Raw genomic sequence first — 15,688 nt, forward strand, 5'->3', positions numbered from 1 at the left:
CTCTGTCTTTAAAAAAAAAAAAAAAAAAAAACACACACACACACACCCAAAGCATTTTCCATATTTGTCATCTATCTACGCAATCTATCGCTTTAAAATAATTCAATAGGCTATATACTTGTTTTATATGATCACCCATATTTCATTTTACAATAAAAATGTAAAGCAACAACAACAAAAACATAACTGCTAAGTTTGGTATTGTGTAGGCTGCAATCCTTAATCCCACAGTGCTCCTGATCTGAATTCAGAGAGTATGGCATAGGGAAATGTTGGCCTGTGATCTCTATGGCTCAACTGCAAACTCTGATTTTTCTTTATATTCCACACAGGCCCTGGCCCAAAGCCTAGAACTGTGCCTTATCTTGGGCAAATGCTCATTAAATTACCATTTAATTCCCTGTACTCAAGGGAGAGAATTAGAGAGCAGTACTACAGAAGCAGATCCCCAGGTATCTGAGAAGGGAAGTAGTAACCTTTGCAGAATAATTTGTAAGTACCAGGCACTTTTATGTATATTGCCTCATTTAATCTTCACATCAACAGCACAAGTCAAGTCCACATCCCAGATGAGGAAACAAGTCTCAGAACTTTCCCCTAAGTCACTCCGTAAGTATGGGATGGAGCTGTGGAAGCAACACTTGAAGCAAGATGTAGCTGACTCCCAAGTCCATATTCAGTCTGATACTCTGCTATGCAATTACTACTTTATAACAACAGTACTTACATTCAGCTTTCCCATATCTGTATTTCAGACAGTTTCAGCTTATCATACTCTAACTAAAAGGCATGTATTAGAGATCCATCTGCTTCTATTATCTTATTTATATATTTATTTTCTTCCTAGAAGGAAGACTCTGGACATAGGGCCATAGGGCTGACGTCATCAAAATCCCCTCTCTTTATAGATGAGGACACACAGGCCCAGAGAGCAATCTGCCCCATATCACTTAGCTAATTGGAGCCAGGCCTGAGACCACTGTACTCAGGTCTCTTGGTTTATTACTCAGCTTGAAAGGGGACAAACTTGCTACCACATCCCATTCCCTTCCCCACTGACACTTAGGAGTATAACCAGTCACAGGCTCAGCACAGTTTCACAACACTGTGGGGTGACCCAGAGGCACAGGATCAACTGGCTTAAATGCCACACCAGATTCAGAGGCTGGAGATGCTGGTACCAATGGCAGCAATTGCTTAACCAGACCATTTTGGGAAAAGATTGTGGCTGTGCCCTTGTTCTCCCCTAATTTCTGCCCGAGTTTGGATCTCCGGCTTTCTCATTCAACTGTGAGTAAACTGATTCTCTTCTAATCAATTCCTCTTTGGCTTAAGTTAACCAGAGTAACTTTATGTTGTTTGCAACCAAGTTTCCTAACTAACATCAAAGGATTATAAAAATTTCAATATTCTGACACATATATATCTATATTAGCTAATATAGTAATGCCTCGAAGTCACTATAGCAAAAGTAGATCTTGAATATGTTAATTATATACTAATACAACATGTTAATAAACAATCTTCTGATAAAATTAAGTACTCTAGAATGCTTTTCAATTTTTAGACAATTTAGGGGGTCTTAAATGTCAACAAGCATGCAAGTATATTATAAACTTTGAAAATGACCAATAGCTTTTCCTCTCCAAAGACCGATGAGGCTCCATTTAACTTCCAAGCAAACCCGTATGTGGTCTAATGGGATCTGATGTCTTTCCATCATATCAAATCCACATTACATGGTCTGAAAATTGGCTCTATCTCCCTGACTGGGTCCGATTCTGATAGCACTTTACATCCATTCCTTTACCAGCATTACTGAGCCACTAGTGTATCAGCCCTCTCATTGTGCTTTTTCTTCTAGATTGAATCGTCAAGGCTGGTACTAGCTTAAAATATTCAGATCTTGCTGAGGATGACAGATTCAAATAGGATGAAATGTGAATGCTTTCATATGCTAATTCTGGAACAATGCCTGCTTAAAACCTAACCAAATCTATGAATATTTTTAAAAACCAAAAGAAAATTTTAAAATTAACTAAATGAAATCAACATCTCGAACAACTCTGCAAGCTCTTTTAAGTCCCCACTGTATAATGAACACATGATTCCGGACTGTTTTCTGATTAACAGGGCTTCAGAAAGTACCTTGTCCAATACTGCTGATAACCTCTCCTTCAACCCTGGGCTGGCCCAGACCAGGGCTCCCCCAGAATAAGAATGATGTGAGTAGTTACAGTGCTACAGCTGTTTAAAGAGCTATTTTTGTTTGTTTGGGGTTTTTGCTGAGTTTATATCCTTCCCCTCTCCTTTTTTTTTTTTTTTTAAGTGTTGTAATCACAGTGATAGTAGATGGTATTCACTTCATTTCATGTCTTTACATCTGGCAGACAGGACTGGTATGTGTACCTCTTCCCTATACCGGCCAATCTTAATTTATAGAAATCCCACTGGCTCACAGAATCCAAAAACCTGGGAAAATAGCAGGTTTTTAGATTCTCTTTAAAAGTGCTATGAAACCCTTTTCAAATCAAATCTGAGGGAACCCAATATGTGAGAGTTGAATGAAATGCCCTTTCTCTCCTCTCATTCCTCAATTCCTCGCTATCGACTCCCAAGGCTTTGAAACACTTTGGAAATCATTAACTTATTTAACACCTCTCATTTAATAAATTTTAAAAATGGGGTTGAGAGGTCATGTGATTTCCCTAAACTCAGTCGGTCAGCAGCAGATCCAAGATAATGAATTATCCAGATCTTCTGATTATAAAGTTTCCTTGTGGTTGCTATTTGGCCTATATAGAAGTAATGTGGTTTGCAAAGGGGCCTTAAACCCGTTTGTGCTAGGATGTGTCTGAAAAGACTGCCACTGTCACTCTAGGGTACACCATCTGAACGAAGATGTTTGAAGAAATTGAAATAGAACTAGGCATTCATGAGTCAAGATGAGCCAGTGTTTAAGAACATGCACCAATAAAAGATGGGCTGAAGTAACATCCAATCAAAAAGGTTTTAGTAATACAAAATATAATCAGGAATAAGAGAGAGAAAGATTAAAACTAAAAAGCTGGGGATAAAAAGAGGATTAAACATAACATGGCTAATATGACTTTCTCTTCAAAGAAGCAGAAATAATGCTAGGAATAAATCCATACTTTCCAAGAGAGAAAGTTAAACTGAAGCATTAAGAACAAGATACGACACGACCACAAATGAGAATTCTAGAAAAAGTGGGTTGAAAACATGACACATTTTAGAAGACCCAGGTAAAAAAAAAAGTGCAAGCAAACTGAGAAGTACAGACCCTTTAAAACAAGTGGATGTATTAGCTACTAAGGGGAGGGTGGATAATCAAAAACCTTAAGAGCTGGACACAGATTTGACAGAATGGAAGACACAAGATTGAATGACAACATCTAATTAAAATGTACACTTTTTAAAAGCTTGACACTTAGCATACTTATAAATCAGTGTGATTTGATTTGCAATTATTTTTGAATTATGATTTATAAATATTTTTCTAAAACTTATTCTTGTTGCCAAAATTTCTTTATTCTTTTTTTGGGGTGGGGAAGGGGGGAATCATTTCAATGCAATCACTTTGAAGGCACAATATATATTTAAGTTCTAAAAAAGGAAAATCAATTCTGAAGGCAGCAAAAGGTTTAAAAATATAGATATTTCCTCTAGAATATTCTGGAGGAATGAGCTTTCTCTCACACTCTAGTCCCCTGACTAGACTCTGGCATGACGATTTATATATTAAAAAAACCCGGCCAGGCGTGGGGGCTCATGCCTGTAATCCCAGCACTTTGGGAGGCCAAGGCAGGCGGATCACGAGGTCAGGAGTTCGAGACCAGCCTGACCAACATGGTAAAACGCCGTCTCTAATAAAAATACAAAAATTAGCTGGGCATGGTGGCGGGCGCCTGTAATCCCAGCTGCTCAGGAGGCTGAGACAGAAGCATCGCTTGAACCCAGACAGCAGAGGTTGCAGTGAGCCGAGATAGCACCACTGTACTCCAGCCTGGGCGACAGTAAGACTCTGTCTCAAAAAAACAAAAAACAAAAACCAAAAAAACCCACTTGGCATGATGACTACCTTGTTTGACTTTAGAGAAGACATGACAAATACATAAATATAATAAAGCCTCCCTATGATAGCCCTGCGTCAACCTCTCATTGGAATGTGATATGTATTCCAAGCAAAATCCATTTGTTGTAGCATCACAATGCAAAACATTTATTTGCAAATACCATTGTACTATCCGAGAGTCTCAATTCCAATGAAAGTGCTGTTAACCCAGCAGGGAAATAATCCATTCCGAGCAAGGCATCCTGCTAATGATATATGACTTGCCAACAAGGTGTGGTTTTGTGGGATTTCAGGGCAAGAGGAAAAGAGGCACCACGCAGCCACACATAGAAGTGCACAGCCCAGAGCTATGGGAAAGTGAGGGACAAACCAAGTGCTATAGAATAGCTTCCAATAAAAGGACTCGTATACATGTAAATGGTGTCACTGGTGCTAGAAAAGAAGGATGTGCTTTCTAGGTATGCCCATCAGGGAATGCCCTGGGGACTGCATTACACAGCCTCATGTACATGCTCTGTGGAAAAGGATGCAGTAACGGGAACCAGGAAGTATGGCGGCAGCCAATTTGACTAATCTCTTCTTATCCATATATCCACTCAGGTTACACTGATCCATCTTTTCTTCCCCTCTCTGACCCACCTTTTCAGCAGCAGAACAATTCTAATTCCACTAACTTTGGAGAGAAGGGAACTACAGGTTCTGAAATGTCACCACCACAGTCCTAAGAATGCAGATGATGAAGGCCAAACTCTCCTAATGACAGAGCCACCTGTCAGATGAGATTGCTTCTGATTCTCAGAGCCACGTATGCCACCTCCCTGCCCCTGTGTCTACAAGATAAGAGAGAGGCTCCCACAGGAGAGGGAGGGAGTAGTCAAATAGCTACAACTTGAAAATTGTTCTCAGTCTAAGCTGTGGCATTAGACTATCCTTGCCTGAAAAGGTGGTCTCATTCCAGGAAAGAGGAGTCTTGACGGCAAGTCTGAAAGCTTTTATTGGTCTAATCATGAAAAACAAAATGGTAACAGCCATCCCAGGGGACATTCTATTCACTTGCCTTCAAGTTGGAAGCCTTGCAAATATAGACTGAATATTTGCAAGACCATAAGACCATCCCTTTCTAAGACACTCAGGTCTAAAGAAGATGTGTAAATAAATTATGATATAGCCCTGATATCATGCTGTTTTCTTTTATAATTATCAAAATGATAATCTTTTTTTTTTGAGACAGGGTCTCACTCTGTCACCCAGGCTGAAGTGGGTGATCTTGGCTCACTGCAGCCTCCACCTCCTGGGGTTCAAGTGATCCTCTCACCTCAGCCTCCTGAGTAGCTGGGACTATAGGCACATACTATAGGTGAACACCAGCACACGCAGTTAATTTTTGTATATTTTCTTTTATTCTCATACACTCCGGAGTACGTGTGCCAAACATAGCTGTCTTTATTTCACTGACAGGGAGGGACAGTGGAGTGTGGGCAAGAAGTCAGGGCTAAGGGAAATGAGATGATGGTAGAGAATTGACCTAATAAGAGACTAAAACAGATGTGACTAGGCACTCGGTGGGGACACTTGGGAGGTCAGCAGGAAGGCCCTGCATTCAAGGAGGGAAACCTGATGGCCTGTACTGTCTCTGTACCATTTAGAAACACCATTGGTTTCAGAATCCCAGAGCGAGGGCCCAGTCCTGTACCAACCCCTGGCAGACCTCTCCTGAAGGAAGTTCCCTCTCCGGCCTGCTGAGAGCCAGCTACTTGCCTCCTCCCAGCATCTCACCTAGGCCCCAAGCTGTTATTAAAGATTTTACTCCCTCTATTCAGGCAGCTTTTCACTTGCCTGGGAAGTACCAGGGAAAAGCCAACCTCAAGTTGTCTACTTTTCTGTGGCCTTTGCGCCATTCCCACCCCTGCCCAGTCCCATCCCTAGAAGGACTTCTGAGGGGCTGGCTCTCCCAGTAACAACTTCTACCTGGTCCCTGTGGCACTGGCCACTCTGGCCAGCAATCATGCTGAGAAGGGCTGAGAGCAAAGGATGGAGGATAGAAGAGAGTTCAACTTAGAATAGCTTAGGAGAGAAAAGATGTTGGAGAGGCAGGGAAAACAGAAAACAGAAGCAGGAGATATTATGTAAGAAGGAGCAGAATTTAACAATTAATTAGCTTTGTGAGACAGGGAGTCAAAACCAGATCCCTGGGACTGGGAGCAGAATCTACTGTAGCCAAGAGAAGAGACAGCCATGGCGTGGGGGAGAATCCTGACAGGGAGGCTGGGGGCTCTGAGGGTGTGGCTGAGCACTGGTCTGAGAACAGGGGTCAAGAGCCGGCATGGGCTCTGGCCTCCTACCCCACAGTATCTAATCTTTTTTAAAGTAAGGAGGGATAAGACCACCCTCAGCCCTGTCTGACCACGGAGGGGCATGGTGGGGATAAATGCAGTAAGAGCTTCGAAGCCATAGAGCTTTTAAGAGAAAGCCCGGCCGGGCGCGGTGGCTCAAGCCTGTAATCCCAGCACTTTGGGAGGCCGAGGCGGGCGGATCACAAGGTCAGGAGATCGAGACCATCCTGGCTAACACGGTGAAACCCCGTCTCTACTAAAAACACAAAAAACTAGCCGGGTGAGGTGGCGGGCGCCTGTAGTCCCAGCTACTCGGGAGGCTGAGGCAGGAGAATGGCGTAAACCCAGGAGGCGGAGCTTGCAGTGAGCCGAGATCGCGCCATTGCACTCCAGCCTGGGGGACAGAGCAAGACTCCGTCTCAAAAAAAAAAAAAAAAAAAAAAAGAAAGCCCTTGTCGTGGATAAACCCAAGCATCATCATCATCACCAAATCCCAGCCCTGGCCTGGTCCTCAGAGCCCTGCAGAGAAGCTGACAGTTTGCTAAACATTTCTCACTTGCTCCTCTCAGTTCTGTCATTTTGCCTCTTCTACCAACATCTAATTTGTGCCCCCCACTCCCATCCCACCCCCTTAGAAGGCACAGTATACACACACATGAGGAGGAAGTACTTTGAAGCACAAACAGGAGGAGACGCTTTCTTGAGGTCAGAGGGCAGAGTAGGGTCAAGTTACCAAACTTCTCTAACAATTCCTTTGCAAAGCTTCCAGAGCAACACAGGGGTGACAGGGGTGAAGGGGATTAAGGGGGCGATGTGACTGGAGAGGCACTTCCTGGTGCTACCTGTGACCCAGCCTCTGTTCTGGGGCTGAGACAGGATCTGAAGTTAGGAGCAGAAAGCCAGGCAAAAGGCCCAATTTCCAGGGGGCAGCCAAATGCTTCCACAAGCATCCCAGTGCCTTAGAGTTGGAACAAAGGTCCCCTAACAGTCTTTATTCCACAGTTCAGGTGACTCTTGGAGGCTGGACCCTGCCTCACTGCTTCTGTGAGGCTGTCTCTTCGCTCTAACGTCCTCCGCCACCTCCCCAAAGAACTCCTGGCACAAACTTCCCTTCTCTCCCCTTACCTCCTCTCTCCTCCAGCCTCATGTTTGCATGCTCTGCAGGGTAAAACAAGACCAGTGTGTTCTGGTAAAGGTACTTCTGCTTTACTCACAAGTTCATAGGTAAAATCAGGAGGACAGGAACAAAGAGGGCAGGGAAATGGGCGCTTATTGCCTCCAGCGCCCACCGATTTCATAATGGCTCACTGTTGCCCATCTGCTTCTCACCAGCAGAAATTCATCCCAGTTAGAAATACTCGATGAAGAAGGTTTCCTGCACATCTACAGGGCAATAAGATGCTCCCTTGCAGACATTCTGTGCTTCCCATCTTTCACCACTTCCTCAGTGATGCCTCCTTGGACTGCTGGGTAGATCTGGGGCTCCGCTTTCTCCTGCACTCTCCTGCAGGGGATGTGACGGCTCATGTCCACCACTGTCTGTGGCACTAGAGTCTAAGCTCCTTAAGAGCAGAGACCTCAGCTGCTCTGTCTGTATTCTTAGCACCCCACCTAGGGTCTGGCCAGGCACTCAATAACATCTCAGGAAAAAAAAATGAATGAATTCAGACCACGGAGAAGGAGGAGAGACTGCTGGTTTAACAGCTCAGCCGCTCAGATTTGAATCCCCATGCTGTTACTTATTACTAGTATAAGCCTCAGTCTGCTCATCAGTAAAATGAAGATAAGAGGAGTACCTACCCTCAAAAGATTAAAGTGAGGGTTCAGTAAGATGGTACAAAGAAAGGCCTGAGCCCTGATCTGAGATAATCAGGTAGGAAATGAGAGGCAAATGCAGACTTTGTTCGTATTACAGCAGTTGCCATATAACTCCTGAAAACCGGGAAAACATAACCACCAATTTGGTGTGGGGGTTGACTAAGCACCATGAGGGCATGGTTATGTCCATTTAACACCAACGAGGGGCGCGTGCATGATGCCCAGGGGCTGAGAGCCTGCACTGCAGCCAAGAGGGGCCAGCGGAGTCAGCAGGAGATATCAAAATCACAACTCTAATAGAGAAGTTCAAATGTGAGACCTTCTCTATTTGCCTCTCCTTCCAATTGTCACTCTGCGGTCAGGAACTGAGGCATTCCATCAGACTCTGAATCCCTTTTGCTTGCTGTATATAAGGCTCTAATCCATCCTCCTCCCCTTGCTCTCACCTCAGCAGTGCTGCCCACAAGACACCGCCCACACAGCTCTGCCAAGACTAATTCATGTTCTTCAGATACTCCTACTGCAAGTTTTCTTTTTCACAGAATGAGTGGCTGAAATCACTTTTAATGTTTCACAAAGCAAACAATCCTAGGAAGACTGGGTGGGGGGTAAGAGGAGAAAAATCAAATATAACACAGAACAGCCTGAATAAAGCATCTTTATATTACTGGGTTCTCTGTAGTTTTCACATCAGGCATTGTCTTTAAAATTAGGAAGTTAAGTGAATGAAAGGAGGGCTCCTTCACAGCCATGCTCCCAAGAAGACCACAGCCATACATCACAGAGGCAGCCTGCAGAGCTGCAAAACGAGATGCAAATACAAAGCTCTAAAGATAACTGTGCGGGCACAGCTCACTGCCTATCCCAGCACCCACTGCCCATCCTCTTCCCCCCTCCAGCTCAACTACAGAAGCTAAAAAGCCCAAGCCTGCTTTCCTAGTCTCCCTTGAAGCTGGGGGTGGCCAAAACACACCTGGGGCTAACAGGACATCAGTGGAATTCTACTGGGGATTTTTGAGAAAGTTTTTGTTTTCCAGATAAAAGGAACAGGTTTTGGCACTGCCCTTTCTGCTTCTTTTCTTTCTTTCTTTTTCTTTTTTTTTTTTGTAGAAATGGGGGTCTCGATATTGCCTAAGCTGGTCTTGAACTCCTAGGCTCAAGTGATCCTCCCACTTCAGCCTCCCAAAGTGCTGAGATTACAGGCATGAGCCACTGTGCCCAGCCCTTTTCTTTCTGTCTTAAATGGAGACGCAATGTCTGGAGCTGCAGCAACCATCTCTCCATAAGGTGACAGGAAGACAGGGCCAAGAGAACTACTGAGATGACAACTCAGAATCCTATCCCAGTTCAGTCTTGGCAGACTGTTATGTGGGTATAGTAATTTCCCATTTGTTTAAGCCACTGTATCTCAGGTTTCCAGTTGCTTGCAGCTGAAAGCATTACTAACTGATTCAACATCTCATCCTTATCTATACAGGAGGACTTCTTCACTAACTCAAGACGATTTTTATCATACCAGGTTTTAAAACAGATGTCCTACCTACCTCACTCAATCTTTGAAGTTTTGGACCTAATTTCCCAAATAATTTTCCAAATAATCCAAATAATAATTTCCCTATTATTTCCTATATCTACTCAAATATCTCCTGGCCATTTCAAACTTAAAAGGGTCAGGACTATGTCTCTTCCAGGACTCCCTATCCCAGTAAGCAGCTTAACCATTCATGTGCTATTCAAGCCAGGGTTTCCTCGATGTTACCATCTCCTACATACTGTCTTCCAATATATTACCAAGCTCTATGGATTTTGCCACCTGAGTATTTTTCTACCTACTTACTTATCTCTACTATTCTCACCCATGTCTAAATTTTGCATGCCTGGACCACTGCAATAGCCTTCTAACTGGTCTCTCTGCATCCATACTTGCCCTTCCTTCCACAGTGATCTTATAAAAACATAAATCTGACCATGCCATTCCCTTCCTTAGAATCCTTTAGTGGTTTCCTATGGTCCCCATGGTTAAAGTGCAAATTCCTCAAGACCTAAAGACCTTGCCTGATCTAGCCCCTAAACATCTCTCCAGCCCTATCTTGAGCCTTTTCTGCTTGGCTTTTTTAGTTTAAGCTACAGTGTCCTTTCAGTTTTTCAAACCCATCATAAACCTCTCTGTTTTAAGGCCATTACACATGCTGTTCACTACATAGATGTGTGAGGGGGGAGCTTCCCTCAAGTTTTATGTCTACATAACCCTTACTTATCCCTCTGTAGCCCAAAGAGTGGATTTTTCATTTCAGATATTAAACTTTCGTATTCTAGATTTCCAACTGGTTTTTTTTTTTTTTTAAAGTTTCTACTGTCGCCTGAGATTCCCCATCTGTTCATTCATTATGACCATGTTTTCCTTTAAGTCCCAGACAATTTATATGATAAATGTCTTTGGTTTTATTTACTAATTCCAACATCTGGGTCATCTCAGGGTCTATTTCTATTGGAATGCCTTTTTCCCCCCTTGATTTTAGGCCATAATTTCCCGCTTCTTTACAAGTCTAGTAACTTTAATTATATGTTGTACATTGCAGATACAACCTTGGGAGTCTGGATTACACTGTCTCCCTTTAAAGATGTGGAGTTTTGTTCTGGAAGTTCCTTTTGAAACACTCAGGCTTATTTTATTTTTTATTAAAATGAGTCTATTTTGATTTTGTCATAAGTCTTAGGGTGTCATCCCTACTCTAATGCATGGCCTTTTTTGGGGGTCTCTACTATATACCCTTAGCTGTATACAGTATATATACTATATACTCATAATGCCAATGTTTTCCAGTACTGCACAGCCCCCTCATGTCTGTGTCTCTGTTCTGTTCTCAGCCCCATAGCATTGATCTCTGTTAGGCTTCATGGAGTCTTGCTCTCCCTCTTCTCCAGATTTTCAGAGCAAACCAAGTGCTGACCTCAAAGACAGTTTTTTCAATACATCTGCACAGGAGTTCAGCAAAAAAACAGGCGAGTCACCATGGTAACTAACCATTTCCACTGAACAGTTGAAAATTCACAGCTGACAATTTAAAGAATAATGCTCCTCAGTTAGGTTATTACATTTCCAACTAGAGGCAGAGGTCAAAACAAAAGAGCTAATTAGGTGGCCTCTCCAACAATGCCTATAACAGAATCATCTGACAGGTCCAAGAGGTAACCAAGCATCCCCCCCAGTAATGTAGTGGACCCCAACTGTCAGCAGATGGGGGTTCCCACTGCTTGGGGTGATAGAGAATGCAACATCCTCAGCTTTGTTCTTCACATTCAGTCTCCAATATTGCTGTGCTTAAAAGAAACAAGGCACCATGTTAGCAAGTTCTAATGAGCACTTCTCCAAATCCATATGCTATTCTCTGCTGCATTCAGAATAAATGAAAATGGAAAAACAGCCTCATTTAAGACATGTCTTTTGCATGAGGAAACTAGAGGTCATATTTCTGTATGGCACTGGTATTTTGAGTTGGTGTCCTACAATTCTAATTCACAGAGTTTTGTAGTGACCACGGGTTATTGAGAACCTTGTGCTTTCTTTGTATATAAGAACGACAGTATTGGATCTAACCCAGAGGCCATTTCAGTCAATACCCATAAAGCAACTCACAGTCCACCATGAAAGGGGACAACTATCCTTCTTATGGTGACTACCACAGGGGAAGAACAACATGACATACCACAAGTAGTCCTTCATGATGCCCTTACCTTTTCAGACCCTACTTACATCCAGTCTCATGCATGCATAAGAACACAAAGGTCACCAAATTGCCATGTGAATGTCCCTAATTTCCTTTAATCATTTCTCTCTGGAGTTTCAGGGAGTGACCCCTCAACTCCAGCACCTTGAAACATGGTAAGCTCAAAGAGCACATTGCACAGAGTGGTCCCAACACGTACAGAACCGATTTTTTGCCCAGGCTCTTGGTGATTTAATAAGCAAGTCCCTACTTTCAATGCTTGGTTTTGACTTGAATCTCTGAACATGGAAAGAGCTAGAAGGCACCTTAAAGACTGCTTGGTCCAACCTGCTCATTGTATTGATGAGAAAACTAAGGCCCAGGAACCAGTTTATCAAGCTTTAGCACCTGCCTTTGTTTATTTTCACTTGGCCTTCCCTGATGGAGGCCAGCCATCTCTTCACTTCTTTTAGCTAATCTCTTCTGGACCTCCATTGAAAAATTTAAGAATGTGAAGTCTAGAGTTGGATGGGAAAGACATGCACCAAAGTTAATAAACCAAAGGTCCATTTACTTATCTGAGATTCCATTCTATCTTTCTGGAGGTCTCATCAGAACTACACAGTTGAAGACACTTTTCTCTCTTTTTTTAGGGGCCACCTCTCTCTTTTTTGAAGCTTTATCACTGATACAATTATGGATGATTTTTGACCTCTGTGGCAGTGAGTTGAAAGGTCAGCAAACAATGGCCTACAATGACCTCTAGGTGCTATACTTGACTTACAATTGAACTTACCAGCCCATCACCAGCAAAGTGAGTGATGAGGCTCAGCTGCTTCCTGTCTGTACACCCATGGCTCTGAGCCCCTCCGAGAGCTCACCCCCCACAGTGAGGCTCTCTCCTACCCAGAAGCCTTTGGTGTTGCCTGCCAGCATGTAAGGCATTAGTGGGGAGCCTCCAGGCTGACACTCACCTTTGCATAAGCAGTTGTCTTAATAAACCACTGTCTGAGGTACTTCTGTTCCACCTTTGCTCCAGAACGCCATGAACAGCCATGTTCGTCCACCTGCTCATTGGCGAGCACTGTTTGATCCACTGGGTCCCAGTTAACCAGGGCCTGTATAATTCATGAAACAAAATGGCACAATCTGGTGAGTACTTTTTTTTTTTTTAGATACAGAGTGTCACACTGTTGCCTGGGCTACAGTGCAGTGATGATCTCAGCTCATTGCAACCTCTGCCTCCTAGGTTCAAGTGATTCTCCTGTCTCAGCCTCCCGAGTAGCTGGGATTACAGATGCCTACCATCACACCTGGCTAATTTTTGTATTTTTAGTAGAGATGGGGTTTCACTATGTTGGCCAGGCTGGTCTCAAACGCCTGATCCACCTGTCTTGGCCTCCCAAAGTGCTGAGATTACAGGCGTGAGCCACCGCGTAGGTGAGTACTCATTTAATGAGACCATCCTGAGGTTTCTTACATGGGAGAAGGCCTGCAAATGCAATGGCTCTGCTCTGTGGAGTACTGCTTGGTAAAGAAACCACTTGCAAGTTGTACAAAGAACACACTGATTTCCTCTGTGCTTCCATCTTATTAGAACAGGCTTGGGAAAGAAGACTTTAAGGATGCGTCTAACTCAACTTTGGTATCTTAATATGAAAGGATGAACTTTCAGGATGGAAAATCTTAGCAAGCAGAATAAAAGAAGAAAAAATGGTACCTATTTAAAATTTAAGGCCGGGCGCAGTGGCTCAAGCCTGTAATCCCAGCACTTTGGGAGGCCGAGGTGGGCGGATCACGAGGTCAGGAGATCGAGACCATCCTGGCTAACACAGTGAAACCCCGTCTCTACTAAAAAATACAAAAAACTAGCCAGGCGAGGTGGCGGGCGCCTGTAGTCCCAGCTACTCGGGAGGCTGAGACAGGAGAATGGCATGAACCCGGGAGGCGGAGCTTGCAGTGAGCTGAGATCCAGCCACTGCACTCCAGCCTGGGCGACAGAGTGAGATTCTGTCTCAAAAAATAAATAAATAAATAAACAAATAAATAAATAAATAAATAAAATTTAAATAGAATAGGATTATTTTAGGGAAATAAATCTTCAGTGTACAACTCGATAAATTTTTACAGTTATATACTCATGTAACCATCACTCATTTCAAGATAAAGTACATTTCCAGCACCCTAGAAAACTCTGTTGTGCCTTCTACCAATCAATACCTGCCCCCACAATGGTAGCTCTTCTGAGCTCTGTCTCCATGGATTCATTCAGCTGATAGAACACATAAAACATGTAGTCTTAACTATTATGAAGATTCATTCTCTCCATAGAGTTCTAGTTAGTGTTTATCTTCATTTAAAATAAATACCTCTGTCATCTACATTCACACCTTTATGACATTCAGGTACCACTTGGTACAAAGAAGGGAATGAGTACAGAGAGATGTGTTGGGAACTTAAAATATCCTGACTTCATATACATTTTTTTGTAATTTTTTTTTCTTTGAGACAGAGTTTTGCTCTTATTGCCCAGGTTGGAGTGCAATGGTTGCGATCTTGGCTCACTGTAACCTCCACCTCCTGGGTTCAAGCGATTTTCCTGCCTCAGCCTCTCGAATAGCTGGGATTACAGGCATGTGCCACCAAGTCCAGCTAATTTTGTATTTTTAGGAGAGATGGGATTTCACCGTGTTGGTCAGGCTGGTCTCGAACTCCTGACCTTAGGTGATCCACCCACCTTGGCCTCCCAAACTGTTGGGATTACAGGCATGAGCCACCATGCCTGGCTGTAAAAATTTTAATAAGCAATTCTAATAAGAGATTGTGTTCACTATTACCCATTTGCCCCTCCAGACCCTCTTCCTGCTCTGTTCTGTGGCCCAAGAAGTTGACCTCTGCGACCTGCATTCCCTTGGACTCTTGCCTTCCGGCTGGGTTCGATCAACGACAGGCACACTGGCTGCTTCCTGGCCACGCGCTGGCAGCGGTCACGTGCCTCTACTGAAGGTCATCACCTCTGTTGGGCAGGTCTCCCCTGCTGCTACAGCTACTGCTCTCCCATGTTCCACGAACTGCTCCCTAACGTTGCCCCTGCAGCCTAGAGGTGGCAAAGGCATCCTTCTGCTGCCAGGGTCAAATGCATCACCATCCCTTCTGAGTTTCCCTGAACTCCACACAAATAGTCCTTTATCAAATTTTCTTCAATGACTCCTTTCAGGTGTGCTCTCTCTTTCTTGCTGGGACCCTGACTGATCCAGAGATATGTCTAAAAGTTACATAAAAAGTAGGGGTGAGGGGAGGCTAACCCATCTGTGGGTTGTAATTTGTGGGCTGTAATTTTACAACTAGAAGCAGTACCCCCATTGAAAAATTTAACTATGTGAAGTCCAGAGTTGGGTGGGAAAGACATGCATTTGTTTCCCTTCTAAGATAGGGTTCCCAAAAGCCTTGACTTAATAAGTACATAGAGCCGGGCGCGGTGGCTCAAGCCTGTAATCCCAGCACTTTGGGAGGCCGAGGCGGGTGGATCACGAGGTCAGGAGATCGAGACCATCCTGGCTAACATGGTGAAACCCCGTCTCTACTAAAAATACAAAAAAAAAACTAGCCGGGCGTGGTGGCGGGCGCCTGTAGTCCCAGCTACTCGGAGGCTGAGGCGGGAGAATGGCGTGAACCCGGGAGGTGGAGCTTGCAGTGAGCCGAGATCGCGCCACTGCACTCCAGCCTGGGCGACA

General features: G+C 43.8%; 1 protein-coding gene across 2 annotated transcripts in view; it reads right to left on the minus strand.

Annotated features, from left to right (window-relative positions):
* LARS2 (leucyl-tRNA synthetase 2, mitochondrial) overlaps positions 1-15,688 on the minus strand; it is a 160,333-nt gene that overhangs the window by 76,541 nt on the left and 68,104 nt on the right. For both annotated transcript variants that reach the window (XM_025376588.1, XM_025376589.1), the window contains one exon: positions 12,929-13,072. In XM_025376588.1, coding sequence (XP_025232373.1) covers positions 12,929-13,072 — 144 coding nt within the window. The remainder of the gene's footprint in view (positions 1-12,928; positions 13,073-15,688) is intronic.

Source organism: Theropithecus gelada, chromosome 2, assembly GCF_003255815.1.
Source record: "Theropithecus gelada isolate Dixy chromosome 2, Tgel_1.0, whole genome shotgun sequence".
In the NCBI taxonomy this organism is placed as follows: domain Eukaryota; kingdom Metazoa; phylum Chordata; class Mammalia; order Primates; family Cercopithecidae; genus Theropithecus; species Theropithecus gelada.